At 46.2% G+C, this 24,158-nt stretch overlaps 1 protein-coding gene and 1 long non-coding RNA gene across 2 annotated transcripts in view; both read right to left on the bottom strand.

The window, feature by feature from the left end:
- The window catches only part of LOC307225311, a 323,071-nt gene that overhangs the window by 220,315 nt on the left and 78,598 nt on the right, over window positions 1-24,158 (bottom strand). The gene's annotated exons all lie outside the window — the stretch shown is intronic.
- MEST (mesoderm specific transcript) lies at window positions 1,343-22,432 on the bottom strand. The gene is made up of 12 exons (XM_079992984.1): window positions 22,356-22,432; window positions 18,438-18,592; window positions 16,158-16,237; window positions 15,572-15,649; window positions 14,399-14,535; window positions 11,199-11,257; window positions 9,049-9,089; window positions 8,191-8,261; window positions 7,465-7,566; window positions 3,180-3,256; window positions 2,979-3,042; window positions 1,343-2,052 (listed from the first exon to the last, which is right to left on the bottom strand). The coding sequence occupies exons 2-12, from the start codon at window positions 18,589-18,591 to the stop codon at window positions 1,935-1,937; spliced, it is 981 nt and encodes a 326-aa protein (XP_079849110.1). The 5' UTR covers window position 18,592; window positions 22,356-22,432; the 3' UTR covers window positions 1,343-1,934.

The raw sequence follows: 24,158 nt of genomic DNA, 5'->3' as shown, positions 1-24,158 counted from the left end.
TAGTTGTAGCGTTCCTCTGCTCACAGGTTTCCCACAGGTTGGCCGCTGTGAGAAGAGGATACAGTGGTACCTCGCAAGATGAATGCCTCGTAAGACGAAAAACTCGCAAGACGAAAGAGTTTTTCATTATTTGAGTTGCTTCGCAAGACAAATTTCCCTATGGGCTTGCTTCGCAAGACGAAAACGTCTTGCAAGTTTGTTTCCTTTGTCTTGCAAGTTTGCTTCCTTTTTCTTAAAACTGTGCATTCAGGGGGTGCAATTGCGACTTGACTTCGAGGAGCAACTCACAGCATGCCTTTTTTGAGGTTTTTGAAGACTTTGGTGATTTTTGAAGCTTTTCCAAAGTCCGTGCTTCGCAGACGAAAAAATCGCAAGACGAAAAAACTCGCAGAACGAATTAATTTCGTCTTGCGAGGTACCACTGTACTGGAGTAGGTAGGTCATTGGCTTGATCTATCGGGCCCGTACTGTGTCCTAAACATCTCCCAGTGGAGCTTAAACACTTCGCAACCCATCTCTCGCATGCCAAGGTTGAGCTTATAGAGTGAGAGGAGCCTTCGGAGCCCCTCCTCCCCGGTACAGTGGTACCTCGGGTTACATACGCTTCAGGTTCCAGACACTTCAGGTTACAGACTCCGCTAACCCAGAAATACTGCTTCAGGTTAAGAACTTTGCTTCAGGATAAGAACAGAAATCGGGCTCCGGCAGCATGGCAGCAGCAGGAAGCCCCATTAGCTAAAGTGGTGCTTCAGGTTAAGAACAGTTTCAGGTTAAGAACCTCCGGAACGAATTAAGTACTTAACCCGAGGTACCACTGTATTAGCAAGAGGTCTTTTTCCATGTTGGATGTGGAAAGGATCACGGCAGAAGACTGGGAACAACCTAGAATCCCCTATGCGACACCCCAGCCCCCGTGGACCATAAACAAAATAGAACTTATCCCTCACAAGAAGCCACATAAAACCACACCTCAAAGAATAATGGGAACCATATGTGGTGTTTGTGCTCCTAGGTGTGTGGCATCATACTGGGTTCATAAGGAAAGGGTTAACTAATTGTAAAATGACTAACTAATGGGAACCCAAGGGGCAGAGTTAACTGTGTATAAGGTTTTAAGCACAGAGTTTTTTGTTGGGGGAGGAGTTTGAGTTAGGGTGGTTGAGAAGACAGCCTGGAGTTAGGAGAGACAGAGGAGATAAGTCTGTGGGTTGGGCTAGTCTGGTGTGAGAGAGGGAGAGAATTTGTTAAGAGGAGTCAGTCAAACAGTTGAGATAATCAGTCAGAAGGTATAGGCCAGTAAAGAAACTAAGATACTGATAGGTATTATCGGAGAACCATAAACTTGTTAATGTTTGTAAAATAAACTGTTTTTGGTTCACTTTTAACAACTGTGTGATCACCACCATAGTTTAAGGGCGATGTGAACATCTCTGCGAGGGGTGAACTACAGTTCCCAGAATACTTGGGAGGAAGCCATGCGCTTTAGATGCGCGGCGTGGCTGTGACCGTAGGCACGATTCAGTCCACCCTTCCTCTCTGCTCGCCTCCCAGCAAGGAAGTAAACAAGCCGTGCAAGAAACAGGACCTCTCCCCCTTCCAGAACCCGGCGAACGTCCCTGCCATCTTCGAAAGAAGCAAGACAAGTATGCAGAGAAATTATGCAACTGTTTGTATGGCTCAGTCTCGCCCCTCGGAGCCATTCCTTATCTCCTTAAGCAACACGGAGGAAGGACCAGCAGCTGAGCGTACAAGGAAATCACTTTCGTCTCTCCATGCCAGTGACTGGCCAGGAGTCTTATTGCTTCCGTCGCCAAGGGAGAAACTGGTTCCCTGCGCTTTGTACGGAGGCAGAGAGCCCCGAGCCCACGATTTAGCCCTCTTGAACGAAAGAACGCCTCTTGAGAGCAGAGAATCGGCTCTCCCGCTCTTCCTGCTCAGAAGGAGTTGATGAAGTTCAGGTAGGAGTTCAAGAAGCCGAGAGGGTCCTCCAGTTGGGGGTAGTGGCTGATGTGGTCGTCCAGCACAGAAACCGTCGACATGGGGAGCACTTGCCTGTGGGGGGAAGTAGCGAGAAAGGGCTCTTTAGAACACCCCACAACTGCTACAGGGAACAAAGGAAGAAAGCGGAATTAAGGTTCGCGGTAAAGCTTCTCTCCTGATCTATGTAAGACAGCTTCCTAGGATGTCAAGCCGGGTTTAAAACGTGTTTTCTTTTTTTGACGAGTTATCAAAAATGTACAGAACAAAGTACAATTACCTGCTGGGAATGTAAAGAGAAAGAAGGTACTGTTCATCATATGTGGTAGCCGTGTAAAGTAATAAAAGCTTTCTGGGAGATGATATATAATGAACTGAAAAAAATGTTTAAAACAACTTTTGTTTTAAAAAAACAACAGGTTTTTTTATTAGGAATTATATGTGCCGACATTCCAAAGGAGCAGAAAAGACTTTTTATGTATGCGACAACAGCTGCACGGATGCTATTAGCCCAGAAATGGAAAGAAGAGTCCCTACCAGGAAGGAATGGCAAACCAAGGTGTTGGACTATGCTAAAATGGCAAAGCTGACTGGGAAGCTCAGAAACCGAGAGAGCAAAAACTTCAGAAAAGAATGGGGGAAATTTATAATTTACTTAGGAGAACACTGCAAGCAGGGATTGAGTTGAGTGAAGAGGCATAGAAATATTAAAAAAGCAAATCAAACAAACAAGCTGCGTACTTAACAGGCAGGCAGGCATTCAACAGAGGCTGCTTTTCCAAGCAGGCAATGCAGGGGGAAAGATGCATGTGTTGAAATTCTGCCTTATGTCCTGGTTAAAATGTAAAGAGGGCCTTGTTGAGAAAAGGCAGCAACCTCCAGTATGTATTTGGAAATCCTCACTAGTGCTCAAAGGCTTCATTTTGTTTCAGACCGATATCTTGATGAAATAGCCCCAGGGCATTACATGGTACAACTGTGGCCCCTCACAATAAGCTTACTTGTAGAGCTGAAGGAACTCTGGGTGTGGATTCACCGGGTCCAGAGGCCCATAAATCAGATGTACTGCAAGAGAGGAAGAACAGCATCTTTGTCAACTTCCAGGATACAGGCCACCCCACCAACCCAAAAGCAGCAGAATTAATCTTGGCTCTTCCGTACAGCCCAAGACACAATTGCAGCCTTTGCTGTTTCCTACTCACGGGGAACAGACGTGGACTGCAGAGCTCCTACCCAGCGGTTCCTGTGCTTTTTCCGTTGGTTGATGTACTGCAAAAGGCTGAAGAACAAAATTCATCCATGGAGACCGATTCCAAGCACTTGGCAGGAGCCTCAGGTCGCTCAGAGGCAGCCGCTGTCCGTTTGGGGGAAAGTCTGAAGCTCTCTAGTTGAGCACCTCCCTGGTTCAATCCCCAAAGAGATCTCCACTTAGGGCTGGGGGGGGGGGGAATCCCTCATTGAAATCCTAAAGGTTTTGTCAGTGCTGCGAATACTGAGCTGAACAGCCTGGCACTGTGTAAAGCACTTTTCTAAGACAGTGCCATCTCTGTGATGAGCCCCCAAAGCAGGCAGTTCTGAAGCTGACTTTTCAGCTGAGATTCCATAAGGCTACGTCATAATAAGAGCTGGACGATATATCGTCCAAAACCAGTTTGGAGTCCATATCCGTGATATTGCAAATCGGGATTTTGGCGTGTGCTTATTCAAAAATCTCAACGTGGGGGAAACCGTGAAGCCAGCCAAGGCTTCTCTTGATTCCTGCAATCCATGTAAACTCTGCCTGCTCAGCTCTTCGGGGAGCAAATCCCATCAGCAGTTGCCGGCAATAATCACGTTGCAGGAAAAACCGTGGAACCATCCTTATGCCAGACATTGTGATACAGTGGTGCCCCGCAAGACGAATGCCTCGCAAGACGGAAAACCCGCTAGACGAAAGAGTTTTCCGTTTTGGAGGTGCTTCGCAAAACGAATTTCCTATGGGCTTGCTTCGCAAGATGAAAATATCTTGCGAGTTCCTGCGGTTTTTTTCCCTTTCCCCCCCCCCTTTTCTAAGCCGCTTATCCGCTTATCCGATAAGCCGATAAAAGCCGCTAAACCGCTAATAGCGCTAATCCGCTAATGGGCTTGCTTTGCAAGCCGTAAAAACCGCTAGACGAAGAGAATCGCGGAACAGATTCTTTTTGTCTTGCGAGGCACCGCTGTATTGCAAGGCTTAGCTAGTGATATATTGCAATGCTGAAAACCAGCATTGAAATTGCCCAGCCGTAGTCATAATCTTACCTTATACAAGTGAATAAAGACAACAACAACAACAACAACAATTTATTATTTATACCCTGTCCATCTGGCTGAGTCTCCCCAGCCACTATGGGCGGCTTCCAATCAAGTGTTAAAAACAATACAGCATCAAATATTAAAAACTTTAATATTTTATTAAACGGGTGTTTTGCAGGGTACAAACACTAAGATTTAGGGACGCGGGTGGCGCTGTGGGTTAAACCACAGAGCCTAGGACTTGCCGATCAGAAGGTCGGTGGTTCGAATCCCCACGACGGGGTGAGCTCCCGTTGCTGGGTCCCAGCTCCTGCCAACCTAGCAGTTCGAAAGCACATCAAAGTGCAAGTAGATAAATAGGTACCGCAACCTGAGCGTCTACTGTATAGTCCGGCCCCCCACAAGGTCTGAGGGACAGTGGGCTGGCCCCCTGCGGAAAACGTTTGTTGACGTGAAGATGCCAGATATTGAACCCTGCAAGCAAAGCTAAGACTTCTCCCTTGAATGCAGAGCTGTCAACAGAAAACCCGGCAAGGATCAGTGATCTTAGAGCGTACAACATGCGCAGCTTTGGAGCAGGCTAAGTGAGCATCCTGGGCAACTATGCTGGGGGGTGCCCCGTATTTCAGGGGTGGCGGGATTTGGGAGAACTCCTCAGCTGGCAGCAGGCTCTTCACCCAAACCTTGAGCTCAACGCTCCAGGTTAATTCAGGTGACGGTAACACTAACCCAGCAAGCTTGCTCATCCAACACAAAGCAGCAGCCCAGGCGCTGAAACAGGATAGCCCAGGTGCCAAACCTCCTGCGAGGCCCTGAAAGGAAGATCGGAGTTGAGAGGAAGCTGATTCTCTGCCAGGTAAACATGAGACTCAGGATGCTTCAATTGCACCAGGAAGAATGGATCCTGTTTTCCCCAACACGGCTAGGTAAACAGGGCTCCATGTTGATTGCAAGAGGCAATATTGAGCCCCACCACCAGCACGACTAGTGTTAAATTCTCTCGGTCTCCCAAGCACCTTAACAAAAAGCTCTTTACCAACCTGGTGCCCACAGGGGATGTAGTCCAAAAGTTCTGGAGGGCACCAGGTTGGCAAATGGTGACCTAAGGCAGCGGTGGCCATAATCATCATCATCATCATCTTGGGAGAAAAGCAATGACAAACCTAGACAGCATCTTAAAAAGCAGAGACATCACCTTGCCAACAAAGGTCCGTATAGTTCAAGCCATGGTTTTCCCAGTAGTGATGTATGGAAGTGAGAGCTGGACCATCAAGAAGGCTGATGGCCAAAGAATTGATGCTTTTGAATTCTGGTGCTGGAGGAGACTCTTGAGAGTCCCATGGACTGCAAGAAGATCCAACCTCTCCATTCTGAAGGAAATCAGCCCTGAGTGCTCACTGGAAGGACAAATCCTGAAGCTGAGGCTCCAAGACTTTGGCCACCTCATGAGAAGAGAAGACTCTCTGGAAAAGACCCTGATGTTGGGAAAGATGGAGGGCACAAGGAGAAGAGGACGACAGAGGACGAGATGGTGGGACAGTGTTCTTGAAGCTACGAACATGAGTTTTACCAAACTGCGGGAGGCAGTGGAAGACAGGAGTGCCTGGCGTGCTCTGGTCCAGGGGGTCACGAAGAGGCGGACACGACTAAATGACTAAACAACAACAACAACAACAACAAAAATAATAATTTATTATTTATACCCCGCCCATTTGGCTGGCCTTCCCCAGCCACTCTGGGCGGCTTCCAACAAAACACTAAAATACAATAACCTATTAAACATTAAAAGCTTCCCTAACTTGGGTCCTTCAGCTGTTTTGGGACTACAATTCCCATCATCCCTCTTAGCTAAGGATGATGGGAGTTGTAGTCCAAAAAACAGCTGGAGGGCCAAGTTTGGCAACTACAGACCTAAGCCTGCAACTTCCAAAGTCAACTCACTGGGACTTAACTTCTGGGGGAGTGAGCTGTTAGCTGCAAAGGAAGAACTTTTTTTCCCAAAACCTACAAGCAATATACCAATATATCACAATTGTCTGGCATAAGGATGGCTCTACAGAACGTGCTGGAATATCTAACGACAGAGCAGCATAAATGCCTCATCTCTGCAGGCAACGGGCGGTTTTGAAACGCTCTCGAAATCTGTCTCCGGTGTTAGGCGTTTCCCTTCATGTGGCCAAGACTAATTGTGGGTCCAGCGGTCAAGAAGGCGAATATTTGTACAATCAAACTTTACTTTTACATCCTCCTCCTTTTCACACCCCTTTGCGCGCTGTCTCTCTCTTAATGTAAAGGTAAAGGTAAAGGTACCCCTGCCCGTACGGGCCAGTCTTGACAGACTCTGGGGTTGTGCGCCCATCTCACTTAAGAGGCCAGGGGCCAGCGCTGTCCGGAGACACTTCCGGGTCACGTGGCCAGCGTGACATCGCTGCTCTGGCGAGCCAGAGCCGCACACGGAAACGCCGTTTACCTTCCCGCTGGTAAGCGGTCCCTATTTATCTACTTGCACCCGGAGGTGCTTTCGAACTGCTAGGTTGGCAGGCGCTGGGACCGAGCAGCGGGAGCGCACCCCGCCGCAGGGATTCGAACCGCCAACCTTTCGATCGGCAAGTCCTAGGCACTGAGGCTTTAACCCACAGCGCCACCTGCGTCCCTCTCTCTTAATGTAGAATATGGTAATTTGTTAAAAACTGAAATAAAAAATAGTAACAAGGTAAAGGGACCCCTGACCACTGGGTCCAGTCGTGGCCGACTCTGGGTTGCGGCACTCATCTCACTTTACTGGCCGAGGGAGCCGGTGTACAGTTTCCGGGTCATGTAGCCAGCAGGACTAAGCCGCTTCTGGCGAACCAGACCAGCGCGCGGAAACGCCGTTTACCTTCCCGCCGGAGTGGTACCTATTTATCTACTTGCACTTTGACATGCTTTCGAACTGCTAGGTTGGCAGGAGTAGGGACCGGGCGACAGGAGCTCACCCCGTCACGGGGATTCGAACCGCCAACCTTCTGATCAGCAAGTCCTAGGCTCTGTGGTTTAACCCACAGCGCCACCCACTTCCCTAAATAAAAAATAAACCGGCCCTATTTCAGAGACCGCAGCTGATTCATGGACTATAATGTCCACTCCTCGCTTACAGCTTGCCTGGTTCCACAGTAAACCCCAAAAGCAACCCTGTGTCCACTATCGTTCTGTTTTTTCCTGTGGTGGCCTTACCTGTCAATCACAAGGTTGCCGTCGTTTGTTCGGACTGCTGTCCACATGTCCCAGTATTCAGCGTCTGAAGGCTGGGTATATGGGCCGAAGACAGCCGCAAGTCTGGAAGATTCGAAAGAAGAAGGGGATGGACTATTAAGGAAGAGAATCTAAACACCCTCCAGAAGAGGTTTCCAAAACCGTACAGCATCCTTTGAGCAACAAGTACGTTCTCTTTCCCTCTTCTCAGAGAGGGCACGAATAAAGACAAGAATCCAAGGATTCCGACGAAATAAGAACGGCAGACAAAATTAATGGACTCTGCAGAATTGGATAAAATGACAGGAAGGATTCGAAATCTGCACGACCAGAGGTTTACAGAAGATTGGAAGAAATGTACGAACTATTTGAAGAGCAACTGTCATCCACAAATTACACTGGTAGGGCTACAAGAGGTTTTGTAAGGAGAAAGATATGAAATATTGCAAAGAAGAGATAGAAGAGAGACATTAGATATGATATTTAAATGTAATAGTGAAAGTAAGAAATGTAAATTAAGTGAAAAGATTGTAAAATTTTCAGATGTGATTGATGGAAGTAAAAAAAAAATTGTGTAAGATATAAAAGTACGTTTAATAATTGATGAAAAGGTTATGTTAAAAAACTAATTATATATATATATATATATATATATATATATATATATATGAGAATATATGAATTCAAGGATTCAGAATACTAACTCACCCTCTGGCAAAGAAGAAGTAATTTGATAATCGGGTGATAATGGGTGAAATCAGGCCGCCATCTTTGAGAATCTTTGAAGGAAAAGGAAAAATTAATCACTGTTTAATTGGTTGAGGACTACAAATCCAACAGCCCCAGAAAGCATAGCTTCATTGGGTGCAAATTAGTTTCTGGGCCCATTTCAATAGTGCTGGTTTTGACCTATAAAGCCTTAAACGGCTCAGGACCACAATACCACAAGGACTGCCTCTTCCCATATAAACTGAGACGGACTCTGTGCTCATCATCTGAGGTCCTCCTTCAGGTCCCAGCCAGATGGGCGGGGTATAAATAAATAAAATTATTATTATTATTATTATTATTATTATTATTATTATGAATGTCCTCCATGAAGTCCATAGGGCAGGAACAAAAGAACGGGGCCTTTTCTGTGGTGGCTCCCCATCTGTGGAATGGCTATCCCCACAGAAGCTCTCCTGGCTCCTTCACTGCATATCTTTAGGTGCCAGGCAAATATATCCCTCTCCTCCCAGGCCTTTGGTTAATTAAATGAACTTAATTAAGTTTAGTAAATAATAACAATAATGATAATGTTTCTGGAATGCTCTCCCCAGGGATGTTTAACTGGCGCCTTCATTATACATCTTTAGGCAGAAACATTCCACTTTAACTAGGCCTTTGGCAAATTAAATCTATGGCCTTTTCAAATGGGAGACGGGTTCTTTTTGTTTGTTGGTACTGTGTGTATTTTTGTGCTTTTATATTGTGATCCGCCCCGTGATCCTCGGATGAAGGGGAGTATAGAAATATATTAAGTAAATAATGGAACAATTCTATTCATAGAAGCTCGGTTCTTACCGTTTGGATTAATCTGGGGTGGTGAGTTTCTGGGAAAATACCTGCAGGAAACAGGAGGGGAGAGTCACTCTCACACTCAAATCGAATTCCTGTTCTATTTTCTTTTTTTAAAATAATGCTTTTTATTGATTTTCAAAAAGAAAACAAAATTAAATAAAACATCATCTTTTACACTCAACATTTTTGTATCTTCTTATTTACCCTGCGCCCTTTCGCACCTGGACTTCCTTTCATTCCTGCTTCGGTTTTCATAATTTACATCCTCTCTCACATATTCTTATTTACACTCTATCCATATCACAAGATTTATATTAGCCCTGCTACAGTTTTTAGACTTCTACAGTGTTTCCGTACTTACACAACAAATTTACTCCACTCCTCTTTAAGCTTTGTTACTTTTTGGTATCGAATTTTATAAGGCATTTTTGCCAATTCTATATATTCAAACAATTTCGTCTGCCGCTCCATTACACTTGGAATCTCCTGGGTTTTCCATTTTTGGGCCACAAGAATCCTGGCGGCAGTCGTGGCCTACAAGAATAATTTACAATCTTCTTTTCTTAATTCATCTCCTATTATCCCTAGTAAAAAAGCCTCTGGTTTCTTTGGGAAGGTATATTTAAAGAGATTTTTCATTTCGTTATATATTATGTCCCAATTTTTTTTTCATTTTTTCACATGTCCACCACATGTGAAAGAATTCTCCATCCTTTAGTTTACACTTGTTCTATTTTCAATGTATATTCTACCTGTAATAGCCTAATGTCCTTTTTAATTTTTTCATTATTTGGTCGTTGAATCAATTCATTTTCCTTTTTCTTTATTTTGTCCAACAGTCCCATTTTCTCCTTATCACTCTCTTTTCTTTGTAAGGCATTTTGTTTTATAAAGTTTCCCCCTGACATCTGGTTGGAGGCTGGACCAGATGGGCTATTGGGCTTGATACAGCAACCTCTTCTTATGCACAAATTCTTTATGCCATGAAAGCAACTTTTACCCACAAACCTACTGCTGGTCACATTTAGGATCTCAGCAGAAACTCAAGCCCAAGGCTTCAAGTAGTACCTTGGTTCTCAAACTTAATCCGTTCTGGAAGTCCGTTCCAAAACCAAAGCGTTCCAAAACCAAGGCGCGCTTTCCCATAGAAAGTAATGCAAAACGGATTAATCCGTTCCAGACTTTTAAAAACAAACCCCTAAAACAGCAATTTAACATGAATTTTACGAGACCATTGATCCACAAAATGAAAGCAATAAACGATGTACTGCAGTCACACAATCAATCCATCAGGAGCTGAACTGGGTTCCACACAAAAACAAAACAAAAAGAGCCACAAAAATGCAAAATAAATAGCAAAAACAGACAGACCTCAGCGTAACACTCAAAACGGAGCTCATTCAGCTTCCGAAAACAGTTTGCAAACCAGAACGCTTACCATATTTTTTGCTCCGTAAGACACACTTTTTTCTTCCTAAAAAGTAAGGGGAACTGTCTGTGCGTCTTATGGAGCGAATGCATGGTCCCCGGAGCCGAATTGCCCAGGGGCAAAAAGCAAATCGTGCTTTTGGGGGGGGGGCGGAGAGGGAAGGGGGTGTTGAAACTAAGCCGCTGATAGTTTGCCGATCAGGAGCGAGATAAGGGATGCTAGCGATAAAGGAGGCTGCCTGGGAGGGGGGAGGTAAAAGCTCATGGATACTCAGAATTTTTGCACTGGGTCACCCCAAATTCACCATCAGATCACATAGCATGTCCATGGCTACAGCCTGCACCAAAAAAATCACACATCCACTGTTTCGTGGGGCTGCAATGGCACAAAAACGTGGTTACAAAGCACGGATCCACATGGATCCTCAGGATTTTGGCATTGGGCTACCCCAAACTCACCGTCAAATCACATGTCTGTGGCCACAGCATGAACCACAAAAATCATACATCCACTGTTTCGTTCAAAATCTTTTTTTTTCTTGTTTTCCTCCTCTAAAAACTAGGTGTTTCTTATGGTCAGGTGCGTCATATGGGGCGAAAAATACGGTACTTCCGGGTTTGCAGTGTTTGGGTTCTAAGTTGTTGGAGTACCAAGGCGTTTGAGAACCAGGGTACTGTAATCATAATAAGAATATGGAGGACGTTCTTTGGAATAAAAGCCTTACCTCCATTTGACAGGCATAGGCTGTTGATGAGGACGCTTCCCGTCGTATTGTGCTCATACCTGAGGACAAAGAATAGGTAAGGCGGAGCATGGAACTGGCGGAAATGACTGGCAGAATCCGAGACCAGGGAGAAGAGTCGGTGGAAGAAGATTGGAAGAAATTTAAAGATTATCTACAGAAATACTGTAAAATTAAGGAATGTTAGAAAGATGTTGGAATGAAGTTACATGGCTTTAGCAGAAATGTTATAAATAATTATAATAGATTGTAATTGGATTAAAGGAAAAAATAATGTTAGAATTTGTTAAGTTAAATGATAGGTCAGAAATTTGAGGAAGATGGAAAGGATTTGCTGAAACAATTAATCGAAGTGGAATACAAAAAAAGGGAGGTATGAGGAGGTCGCTGAAACAAGTAAAAGAAAGTTAATAACATTGAAAGTATAGGTTGTGTTTCTTTTTTCTTTTTTTAATTGTTTTTGTTTTATTTTTGTTATGTATATGTAATATTTTTGTTTTTGTATTGTATTGTTTTGTTATGTTTAATTCTTTTTCTTTTTCCTTTCTGTAACTTTTAAAACTTTAATAAATATTATTTAAAAAAAAAAAAGAATAGGTAAGGCGGAGCGGAGTCAGGGCAGAGCCACACCTTTTTTTGTGGCAGTGCGGTGCAATGGTTGGAGCGCTGGACTAGGGCCTCGGGTTCAAACCTCTGCTCACTGGGTGGCCTTGGGCCAATCACCACCTCTCAGCCTAACCTCACAGTGAGGATTATCAGGGCAAGGGGCAAACCACATACACCACCTCGAGCTGCCGGGAGAAAAAGGTGGACTGGAATGCAATAAGTGACAAGACACTCTCAGGCAAGCCCTCAAAGGTATTATTTCACAGACGCCGCTGTAGGAACAGCTGTATAATAATAAATAATAGTGTTCTCGAAGCTACCAGAATGAGCTTGACCAAACTGCGGGAGGCAGTGGAAGACAGGAGTGCCTGGCGTGCTCTGGTCCATGGGGTCACGAAGAGTCGGACATGACTAAATGACTAAACAACAAAATAAATAATAATAATAATAATAATAATAATAATAATAATATTCTATTTATACCCCGCCCATCTGGCTGAGTTTCCCCAGCCACTCTGGGCAGCTTCCAATCGAGTGTTAAAAACAATACAGCATTAAGTATTAAAAACATCTGCCTTCAGATGTCTTTTAAAGATAAGACAGCTGCTTATTTCCTTCACATCTGAACGGAGGGCATTCCACAGGGCGGGTGCCACCACCGAGAAGGCCCTCTGCCTGGTTCCCTGTAACGTCACTTCTCACAATGTGGGGACCGCCAGAAGGCCCTCGGTGCTGGACCTCAGTGTCCGGGTAGAACAATGGGGGTGGAGACGCTCCTTCAGGTATACTGGGCTGAGGCTGTTTAGGGCTTTCAAGGTCAGCACCAACACTTTGAATTGTGCTCAGAAACGTACTGGGAGCCAATGTAGGTCTTTCAGGACCGCTGTTATGTGGTCTCAGCGTCCACTCCCAGTCTAGCTGCCACATTCTGGATTAATTGCAGTTTCCTTCAAAGGTAGCTCCATGTAGAGCGCGTTGCAGTAGTCCAAGCGGGAGATAACCAGAGCATGCACCACTCTGGCGAGGCAGTCCGCAGGCAGATAGGGTCTCATCCTGCGTACCACATGGAGCTGGTAGACAGCTGCCCTGGACATAAAATTGACCTGCACCTCCATGGACAGCTGTGAGTCCCAAATGACTCCCAGGCTGTGGCCCTGGTCCTTCAGGGGCACAGTTACCCCATTCAGGACCAGGGAGTCCCCCCACACAGACCCGCCCCCTGTCGCCCAAAAACAGTACTTCTGTCTTGTCAGGATTCAACCTCAATAGTGGGCTGTAGTGTGCTGACCTCTGCACTTGGGGGCAGGTTCCATGGCACCAACAACACCACCCCAAACCACGAGCCGCCTCTTTGCAAATAGCTACATCAGGCGGGTGCAGGGAAGACTGCTAAAACTGGGTGGGTCCATTATCTAATGCTAATGTTTATTTAAATCCTGCCATCAAGTCTATTGACTGTCTTTATTTCTGCAAATATAATATGCTTTAAATTTCTGCAAATATAAAGGTAAAGGTAAAGGTACCCCTGCCCGTACGGGCCAGTCTTGACAGACTCTGGGGTTGTGCGCCCATCTCACTTAAGAGGCCAGGGGCCAGCGCTGTCCGGAGACACTTCCGGGTCACGTGGCCAGCGTGACATCGCTGCTCTGGCGAGCCAGAGTCGCACACGGAAACGCCGTTTACCTTCCCGCTAGTAAGCGGTCCCTATTTATCTACTTGCACCCGGAGGTGCTTTCGAACTGCTAGGTTGGCAGGCGCTGGGACCGAGCAGCGGGAGCGCACCCCGCCACAGGGATTCGAACCGCCGACCTTTCGATCGGCAAGCCCTAGGCGCTGTGGCTTTAACCCACAGCGCCACCTGCGTCCCTTCTGCAAATATAATCTGCTTTAAATGTTTAGAAGATAGTGAAATAGGAAGGTGTAATTACTGTTACTTTAACGTTTTTGGGCTTGATGCTATGTTATTAACAACTTTTTCTGTTAAGAGATAGCAAAGTGGATGAAAATAGAAAGAAATCAGAAGCGGAAGTTGGGGGAAGGCTTGGGGGGGAGGGGGGAGGAATATATAGTAAACGTTAAGAATTTGAGATGTGTGTAATGAATGAAGAAGAAAAATGAATGAAAACTTTAAAAATGAAATAAAAATAAATTGGTTGGGTGAGGGGAAAAGTTAATGTTCTGCCATGGAAATTAGCGACTGCAATTATTAAACTTCTTCATGCCACACCTTTCTCCCCAGCAATTCCAAGGCGGCTCGCGGCATTTAAGAATGACGACACAAAATACGAAAACAAACTCGTTAGAAACAGTAATTGAAATACATTCAAGCACACTCAGAACCAGCAATTAAGAGTTTGCCCTGGCAGCAACCCAGCGGTCAAAACTACACCTGAGCGCAAGTTTCCTAGGAAGGTATTTCTAGGCAGATGGAGGGAACCAGTCTATCCTCTCTGGGCTAGAAATGAATTCTGAAAGCGGCTCAGGGAGCCTCAAAGTGCAGCGAATGCAAAGAAAGAACGAAGCAAACTGGTAAAGGGCACCGGTGAAAACACAGAAACGTTGGGGCTTCCACTCACCTGTGGAGAAGCTCCTGCGCAACGGTGTCCCCGTAGTCGTGCGAGAGGAGGTTGACCCGCTGGTTCAAAAGCCCCAAGTGGTCCAGAAGCCCTTCCACGATGCTGGCTTGCTCAAAGATGGAGTACTGATGCGGCCTCTGTTTGGGAAGTACAGCGGACGCTTGGTTTGCGAACGTGATCCGTGCGGGATGCACATTTGCAACCCGCAGCGGCGCGTCTGCATACGCGCAGGTTGCGATTCGGCGCTTCTACGCGTGTGCAAAGCGTGATTTAGCGCTTCTGTGCATGCGCGACCGCCGAAACCCGGAAGTAACCCGTTCCGGTACTTCTGGGTTTCAGCAGTCCGGTGCTGTGGGTTAAACCACAAAGCCTAGGGCTTGCCGATCAGAAGGTTGGCGGCTCGAATCCCCGTGACGGGGTGAGCTCCCGTTGCTCGGTCCCTGCTCCTGCCCACCTAGCAGTTCCAAAGCACGTCAAAGTGCAAGTAGATAAATAGGTACCGCTCTGGCGGGAAGGTAAACGGCGTTTCCGTGCGCTGCTCTGGTTCGCCAGAAGCGGCTTAGTCATGCTGGCCACATGACCTGGAAGCTGTACGCCGGCTCCCTTGGCCAGTAAAGCGAGATGAGTGCCAGGACTGGACCTAATGGTCAGGGATCCCTTTACCTTTACCATTACCCGAAAAAACCACAACCTGTAACCCGAGGTATGGCTATAAACGGAGAGCCCAGCTGCAGGCAGGCAGACTGAAATGCATCCAAAACACACCTCTCCATTCATACAAGCCATGGGTAGGCAAACTAAGGCCCAGGGGCCGGATCCAGCCCAATCGCCTTCTCAATCCGGCCCGCGGACGGTCCGGGAATCAGCGTGTTTTTATGTGAGTAGAATGTGTCCTTTTATTTGAAATGCATCTCTGGGTTATTTGTGGGGCATAGAAATTCATTCATTTTCTTTCTTTTCAAAATATAGTCCGGCCTCCCACAAATGTCTGAGGGACAATGGACCAGCCCCCTGCTGAAAAAGTTTGCTGACCCCTGATATTACAAGCAGATAATGCTTAACCCCCAGTTTTTTTGTGGGGGGACAAACACAGAACATCCTTATTGTGTCGCACGACTGACAGGCAGGTCGTTCCACTCAGCTGTCGGAACCCCTTGCGTCGAGATTGCTTACCGGTTTGTCGCTGAAGCCAAACCCCACAAAATCCAGGGCGATCACTCGGTTAAATCGCTGCGTCAGCCCTTCCCAAATCTGCAGCAGGGGAGAGAAGAGGTGAAAATCAGGAGGCGTCTCTGCAGAACTGGCGAAACTGACAGGAAGAATCCGGAACAAGGAAGATCAAGTATTCCAAAAAAAGACTGGAGCAAATTTATATTATATTTTAAAGACAACTGTAAGCAATTAACATCATTAGCAGGGTTATCTGAAGATTTGTGAGATGAATTCGTTACCTATTCAGGTAGAGTAATTTTAATATTTTAAGTAATGATATAACAAGAATGGGAGAGGAAGTGAAATGCAAAAATGCAAAATTTAATTTTGGAAGCCATTCGGTGGGAGGGAGGGAAATCATTTAGGCTCGGCTGAGCCAAAAGATTTAGTAAGAGGATACGAGGTTACGTATTGTGATTATATGTAAAATAATTAAAAAATATTATTTAAAAAAAAGAAAATCAGGAGACATCTCTCTCTTTCTTAACAGGGAGCTCCCTTTATAACCGGTCTCCAAAATTTCAACACCTCTCAGGGGCTGCCTCACCTTGCACCAGTCGTAGCTGGAAGTTGGAAAACCATGCAGGAGGACCACAATGTCCGAACTGCCAACGGCGCCCGAGGCATCTGCAGAGAACAGAAGATCCATTATGGCATTGGCCCACCCTATTAACAATTAATAATAATAATAATAATAATAATAATAATAATAATAATAATAATAATTTATTATTTATACCCCGCCCATCGGGCCGGGCCTCCCCAGCCACTCTGGGTGGCTTCCAACAAACTATTAAAATACAGTGGTCTGTTAAACATTAAAAGCTTCCCTAAACAGGGCTGCCTTCAGATGTCTTCTAAAAGTCTGGTAGCTGTTTTTCTCTCTGACATCTGACGGGAGGGCGTTCTACAGGGCGGGCGCCACCACTGAGAAGGCCCTCTGCCTGGTTCCCTGTAGCTTTGCTTCTCGCAATGAGGGAACCGCCAGAAGGCCCTCGGCGCTGGATCTCAGTGTCCGGGCAGAATGATGGGGGTGGAGACGCTCCTTCAGGTATACTGGACCGAGGCCGTTTAGGGCTTTCAAGGTCAGCACCAACACTTTGAATTGTGCTCAGAAACGTACTGGGAGCCAATGTAGGTCTTTCAAGACCAGTGTCATATGGTCTCGGCAGCCGCTCCCGGTCATAAGTCTAGCTGCTGCATTCTGGATTAGTTGCAGTTTCCGGGTGACCTTCAAAGGTAGCCCCACATAGAGCGCATTGCAGTAGTCCAAGCGGGAGATAACCAGAGCATACACCACTCTGGCGAGACAGTCTGTGGGCAGGGAGGGTCTCATCCTGCGCACCAGATGGAGCTGATAAACAGCTGCCCTGGACACAGTATTGACCTGTGCCTCCATGGACAGCTGTAAGTCCAGAATGACTCCCAGGCTGCTCACCTGGTCCTTCAGGGGCACAGTTACCCCATTCAGGACCAGGTAGTCCTCCACACCCGCCCGCCTCCTGTCCCCCAAAAACAGTACTTCTCTCTTGTCAGGATTCAACCCCAAAAGCACTTTCTCCCCAGGGAGGTCTCCTGGGTGCCATCATTGTCTATCAAGGGCTGTGATCATCATCTGAGGCCCTCCTTCGTGTGCCTCATCCATGAGATCCAGAGGGTGGCAAAATGAGAACAGGGCCTTTTCTGGGGTGGCTCCCCATTTGTGGAATGCTCTTCCCAGGGAGACTCACCCAGCACCTTCACTACGTATCTTTAGGCACCAGGCAAAAACTTTCCTCTTCAACCAGGCCTTTGGCTGTTAAAACCATCTACAGTCATACCTTGGGTTACAGCCGCTTCAGGTTGAGTTTTTTCAGCTTACGGACCGCCGAAACCCAGAAATACCGGAACGGGTTACTTCTGGGGTTTGGCGGTTGCGCATGTGCAGAAGCGCTAAATCGCGCTTTGCACATGCGCAGAAGTGCCAAATTGCAACCCGTGCATGCGCAGACACAGCTTGCGAACGTGCATCCCACATGGATTACGTTCGCAACCCGAAGGTCCACTGTACGACTTTTTAAACTTGGAGGCCAGTTTATAAACCTGATAAATAGATCTTCAGGCACCAGGTAAAAAACTATCAAGCCTTAGGTTTTTAATGATCTTGGACCTTTGAGAGGAGGTGGGATTTTTAAACATTTTCCTTTTCTGGTTTTAATATATATATGTGTGTATATGTGTAAGTCATTTTGGATTGATTGTGGCCACACACACCAAAAAAGCGAGCAATAAATTTAATGACAAAAATAAAATGCCACTTAAGTTTTAACTCTTATTAACCAGCAAAACGCATATCGTTATGGAAAGCAGGAATCACGGCCAGGTAGCCGTTCACAACCTTTTCCCAGTTCCATCTTTCTATAAATTTCCCTTCTCGTGGACTGCACGTGATCCTTATTACTGATTAATTAACGGTCGTTCCCCCCACCCTGTTAACAGAGGCAGGGTTCTATTTTTCCAATATCGTGCAATGCAAATCTTTGCACCGATCAATAAACCTGCTAACTAGATATCTACCTTCCTTGCTTCCCTTTTCGTTAGCATAGTCTGAAGGTTTCTCACTGAATGCTGGCCACTTTTAAAAACGGCCGATTTTAGGTAAATGAGCTTCCTTCGATTTGTTTGCTGCCTTTTGTGTCTGTCTGTCTGTCTCTTTTTTTTTAAGCAATCACAGAACAACCTCATGGCTATTTTCAAAGCCGTCTTTACTGCAAGCAGCACAGAGCGTTTCGCAGAAAACTCGGCCAGGCATTTCGGAAACAAGGAAGCAAAACACAGGAGAGGAAACCTCTGTAGAAGATATTCTGGTTCTGGAAGGTGAAATAGCTTCCCGACGACCTCCATGACTGCAGAGCCGGCGATAACTTGGGGGGTGGGATGTGCAGGTAGACAGCAATGAGGGGCACGGTTAGAAGCCCCACCTGCAGCCACCACTCTCTCATTCTGGGAAGAGAAAGAGAAGAAATTTAGTGTTTACACGGCGGGGAGAGAGCGAGAAAACAGTGCAGTCCTATTACCACATCGTTGGACTTTGCTCCGCACTCCAAGGTTCAGAGTTCGAAAACCGTGCATGCACACATTTATCTTTTTTTATTATTACTTTTTTATTCAAAATTAAAACAAATTATCCAGAAACATATCATCCTTATTTCCCCCCTTTTTTCCTCCCTCCCCCCCAGAACCCACCCACCCCCACCCCCCGACTTCCCTCAGTTCCAGTCTTTGATTTCTCTAAAAATGCTGTTTTCTGCATGTTATACAGTTGTATAGATCCTCAAACTATTTCAGTAATAATTATCAATAAGAAGTTTGTGAATGTTTATTCAAAACCGGCCAAGGAGTCCAGTTCGCTTTGTTGCATCTTCAAATACTTTGTAAAAGGTTCCCATTCATCCTTAAAGTCACAGTTATCCTTGTCCCGTAGCTTGTGTGTCAGTTTTGCCAGTTCTGCATAGTCCGTCCATTTTTCTTGCCATGATTCTTTAGTTGGGGTTTCTTCAGTCTTCCATCCTTGTGCTATTAAAACTCCCGTGGCCATTGTCGCATACATGAAGATGTTTTTCAGCTTTTTTGGTAGATCTTTCCCTACAATCCCTAATAAAAATGCTTCAGAGTTTTAAAAAACGTTAAATGGAACGTTTTCTTCAATTCATTATATATCATTTCCCGACATGTTTTAATTACCTTACAATCCCACCACATATGATAAAACGTCCCCTCCTTTTCTTATGCACACATTTATCAAAAGGCTGCCTTTGTGAGCCCACCAGCCCCCTATGAGAAAGGGACCTTCCATTCGCAAAAGAGAGAGATTTAAAAAATGGAGGAACTCCTACAGAGATTTGCTTGCATTAATCACATTGGGACACTGGGCAAGTTTGGGTAAGATAATCCACACCCTCCCCTCTTCCCCATAAAATTACATATTGACACACAGAAACAGATAATTGTAGAGTTGGAAGGGCCCCTGAAGGGCATCTAGTCCCGCCCTCTGCCTGGTTCCCTGTAACTTGGCTTCTCGCAGTAAGGGAACCGCCAGAAGGCCCTCAGCACAGGATCTCAGTGTCCGGGCTGAACGATGGAGGTGGAGACGCTCCTTCAGGTATACTGGGCCAAGGCCGTTTAGGGCTTTTAAGGTCAGCACCAACACTTTGAATTGTGCTCGGAAACGTACTGGGAGCCAATGTAGGTCTTTCAAGACCGGTGTTATGTGGTCTTGGCGGCCGCTCCCAGTCACCAGTCTAGCTGCCGCATTCTGGATTAGTTGTAGTTTCCGGGTCACCCTCAAAGGTAGCGCATGGCAGTAATCCAAGCGGGAGATAACCAGAGCATGCACCACTCTGGCGAGGCAGTCCACAGGCAGATAGGGTCTCAGCCTGCGTACCAGATGGAGCTGGTAAACAGCTGCCCTGGACACGGATTTAACCTGTGCCTCCATGGACAGCTGTGAGTCCAAAATGACTCCCAGGCTGCACACCTGGTCCTTCGGGGGCACAGTTACCCCATTCAGGACCAGGGAGTCCCCCCCACCCGCCCGCCCCCTGTCCCCCAAAGTTCTTATGAGGGCCTGTGTGGGCAAGGAAACGTTAATAAGGAATTGCAGAATGTGGGGCGAGGGTAGAACCAGGAACTAAGCCCATGCTGCCCCCAAGCTGCCCAGCCCAGTGGAGGGAGAACTGTAGGCAGCTCAAGTCAGGACACATAAAAGTCCACAATTCTCCTTTTCATAGAATCAGAGAATTGTAGAGTTGGAAGGGGAGCCAGGGGCCATCTAGTCTAACCCCAGGAATTTTCTTGGGTATCAGGGGATCCCACAGAGATGCAAACTCATGCCACGCCCTGATTAATAGCTCCAAGGTCTTCTGCACTCGGACTGAGAAACCTCTTGCTTAGGAGCACAGGAACGTTGCCAATGCCAAACTCTGGGTCTATCTTTTATCTGGGTCTATGCTTTAATGTTGCATTTTAATCTTGTTTTTTAAGTTGTATTTTAATCAACTTGTTTTTATTATTGGTTGTTAGTCACCCTGAGCCCGGTCTTGGCTGGGGAGGGCGGGGTATAAATAAAATTATTTACTTATTATTATAAAAGGTAAAGGTAAAGGGACCCCTGACCATTAGGTCCAGTCGTGGTCGACTCTGGGGTTGCGGCGCTCATCTCGCTTTATTGGCCGAAGGAGCTGGAGTACAGCTTCTGGGTCATGGGGCCAGCATGACAAAGCCGCTTCTGGCGAACCAGAGCAGCGCACGGAAACGCCATTTACCTTCATGCTGGAGTGGTACCTATTTATCTACTTGCACTTTGACGTGCTTTCGAACTGCTAGGTTGGGAGGGACAGGGACTGAGCAACGGGAGCTCACCCCGTCACGGGGATTCGAACCGCCAACCTTCTGATCGGCAAGCCCTAGGCTCTGTGGTTTAACCCACTGCGCCACCCTGGTCCCTTATTATTATTATAATTATTATCTAATTCAGCATAATCCACACAGACCGGGAACGGCTCTCCAAACATTTCTGCAAACCGGGAGAGGGCAGAGTTTGAACCTGAGGCCTTCTGCATTCAAAGTGGTCTGTTTGACCACTGCCCCCTCTCCAGATGGGGGGGGCAAGCTATGCCTGGACTCGTCCCAGGCACCTGACAGGGAGCAGCACCCAGCACTGCTGTGCTAAAACAATTCTGGGATAAGAGTAGGCGTGCAATCTCAAGAAAATTAATGCTGCTTGCTAGTGCAAAACTTTGCAGTGCTTGGTTTAAAAACGTTGTGTTTTGAAAGCTCAGCACTAAAAATGAGCAACACTCCCTTGAGCTCCTGGCAGGAAAAGGTGGCAGATATAAATAAATAAATAATAATAATAATAATAATAATTTATGCTCTAACCATCTGGTTGGGTTTCCCCAGCCACACTGGGCGGCTTCCAGCAAAAATATTAAAATGCAAGATGATGGAATTTATGGAGCTGGCTGATCTCACCGGGAGAATCCGTGAACAGAAAGAAGAGGAACATCAAGAAGACTAGAAGAAATTTAAAGACTATTTGAATAAGTATTGTAATATTAAAGATAGGTAATCACTTGAAAGAAACAATTAGGCCTAGGAGTAAAATGGAATTAAATTTATAAATAAGAAAACGTATGATAAGGAAAGTTATGTAATATGATTAGGACTATGATATGGTCTTTTGAAACCCCGATATTGGAAACTGCTACATATAATTACTAAGAAATTCAGATGGAAGAGATTCGAGGAAGTCAAATATGTTTATGAAGATGGATGGTACTTAATTTTAATTAATTAAGTGGTAATATGTTGCATGTATCTTTCTTCTTCTTTTCTTTTTTGTTTGTCTTTATTATTGTTAATCTTTTCTTTCTTTACTATGTTTGTTTACTGAAAATAATATATATTATTTGGAAAATATATATTAAAATGCAATATTTAATATTAAAAGCTTCCCTAAAACAGGGCTGCCTTCTTCTAAATGCAATAAATAAGCAAATAAACAAGCAATTCTGCACCCATAAAACACTCCCCTCCTGCTTTTCTCCCAAATTTCTATTAAAAAGAGTCCCAGGGCTGCAAAGAAGGGATAAACCCAGCAATTGCTCCTCCTGCCCCCCAACCCAGACCCCCCCAAGAGAAGAAGTGGGGGTCACTGCCCCCCTTCCTGGTCCCTAGAGAGGGCGCGCATGCGCTCTCCGCTCACCTGCGCTCCGGGCTGCGGGTAGGCGCGTCCCATGCCGCTCCCGCGGAAAGAAAAGGGCTTCTGGAGCCGGGGGGACGGCCAAAGCGCATGCGCGCCCTGGCCAGCGCCTCGATTGCCGCGCCCCCTTCTCGAGAACTGGCTATTATTGGGCAAAACGCTCCCTTTGTTGGAGCGGGTGGGAAGACTTACCCTTCCGCGCCCCCTGGCGAGGGCAGGCGGTACTGCGGCCCGCAGGGAGAAGCGGGTTTGCTGCATTGGGGGCGCGGCTGAGTCGCCCAAAGTTTTTATTAGTTGGGGTTTTTTGGGGGGGGGGGTTGCAAATAGAAGGAGAAGAAATGGAGGCAGTGAGAGGTTTTACTTTCTTGGGCTCCGTGATCACTGCAGATGGTGACAGCAGCCACGAAATGAAAAGACGCCTGCTTCTTGGGAGAAAAGCAATGACAAACCTAGACAGCATCTTAAAAATCAGAGACATCACCTTGCCAACAAAGGTCCGTATAAAAGCTATGGTTTTATGGAAGTGAGAGCTGGACCATAAAGAAGGCTGATCGCCGAAGAATGGATGCTTTTGAATTCTGGTGCTGGAGGAGACTCTTGAGAGTCCCATGGACTGCAAGAAGATCAAACCTCCACAAGGAGAAGAGGACGACAGAGGACGAGATGGTGGGACAGTGTTCTCGAAGCTACGAACATGAGTTTTACCAAACTGCGGGAGGCAGTGGAAGACAGGAGTGCCTGGCGTGCTCTGGTCCAGGGGGTCACGAAGAGGCGGACACGACTAAATGACTAAACAACAACAACAACAACAACAAAAATAATAATTTATTATTTATACCCCGCCCATTTGGCTGGCCTTCCCCAGCCACTCTGGGCGGCTTCCAACAAAACACTAAAATACAATAACCTATTAAACATTAAAAGCTCCCTAACTTGGGTCCTTCAGCTGTTTTGGGACTACAATTCCCATCATCCCTCTTAGCTAAGGATGATGGGAGTTGTAGTCCAAAAAACAGCTGGAGGGCCAAGTTTGGCAACTACAGACCTAAGCCTGCAACTTCCAAAGTCAACTCACTGGGACTTAACTTCTGGGGGAGTGAGCTATTAGCTGCAAAGGAAGAACTTTTTTCCCCAAAACCTACAAGCGATATACCGATATATCACAATTGTCTGGCATAAGGATGGCTCTACAGAACGTGCTGGAATATCTAACGACAGAGCAGCATAAATGCCTCATCTCTGCAGGCAACGGGCGGTTTTGAAACGCTCTCGAAATCTGTCTCCGGTGTTAGGCGTTTCCCTTCATGTGGACCGTAAAGAAGGCTGATCGCCAAAGAATGGATGCTTTTGAATTCTGGTGCTGGAGGAGACTCTTGAGAGTCCCATGGACTGCAAGAAGATCAAACCTCTCCATTCTGAAGGAAATCAGCCCTGAGTGCTCACTGGAAGGACAGATCCTGAAGCTGAGGCTCCAAGACTTTGGCCACCTCCTGAGAAGAGAAGACTCCCTGGAGAAGACCCTGATGTTGGGAAAGATAGAGGGCACAAGGAGAAGGGGACGGCAGAGGACGAGATGGTGGGACAGTGTTCTCGAAGAGACCAGCATGAGTCTGACCAAACTGCGGGAGGTAATGGAAGACAGGAGCCACTGACGTGCTCTGGTCCAGGGGGTCACGAAGAGTCGGACACGACTAAATGACTAAACAACAACAAATCCCACCACCCCTGAAGTGACTTAAGACCTGCATGCCCTGAGGGAAGGCAAAAGCTGTGGTGCCCATATTTTATATCTACAGTATATGTTTC

Source organism: Podarcis cretensis, assembly GCF_951804945.1.
Source record: "Podarcis cretensis genome assembly, chromosome: 10".
In the NCBI taxonomy this organism is placed as follows: Eukaryota; Metazoa; Chordata; class Lepidosauria; order Squamata; family Lacertidae; genus Podarcis; species Podarcis cretensis.
Note: the sequence above shows the minus strand (reverse complement) of the source record. Positions and strands in the feature narration are given on the sequence as shown.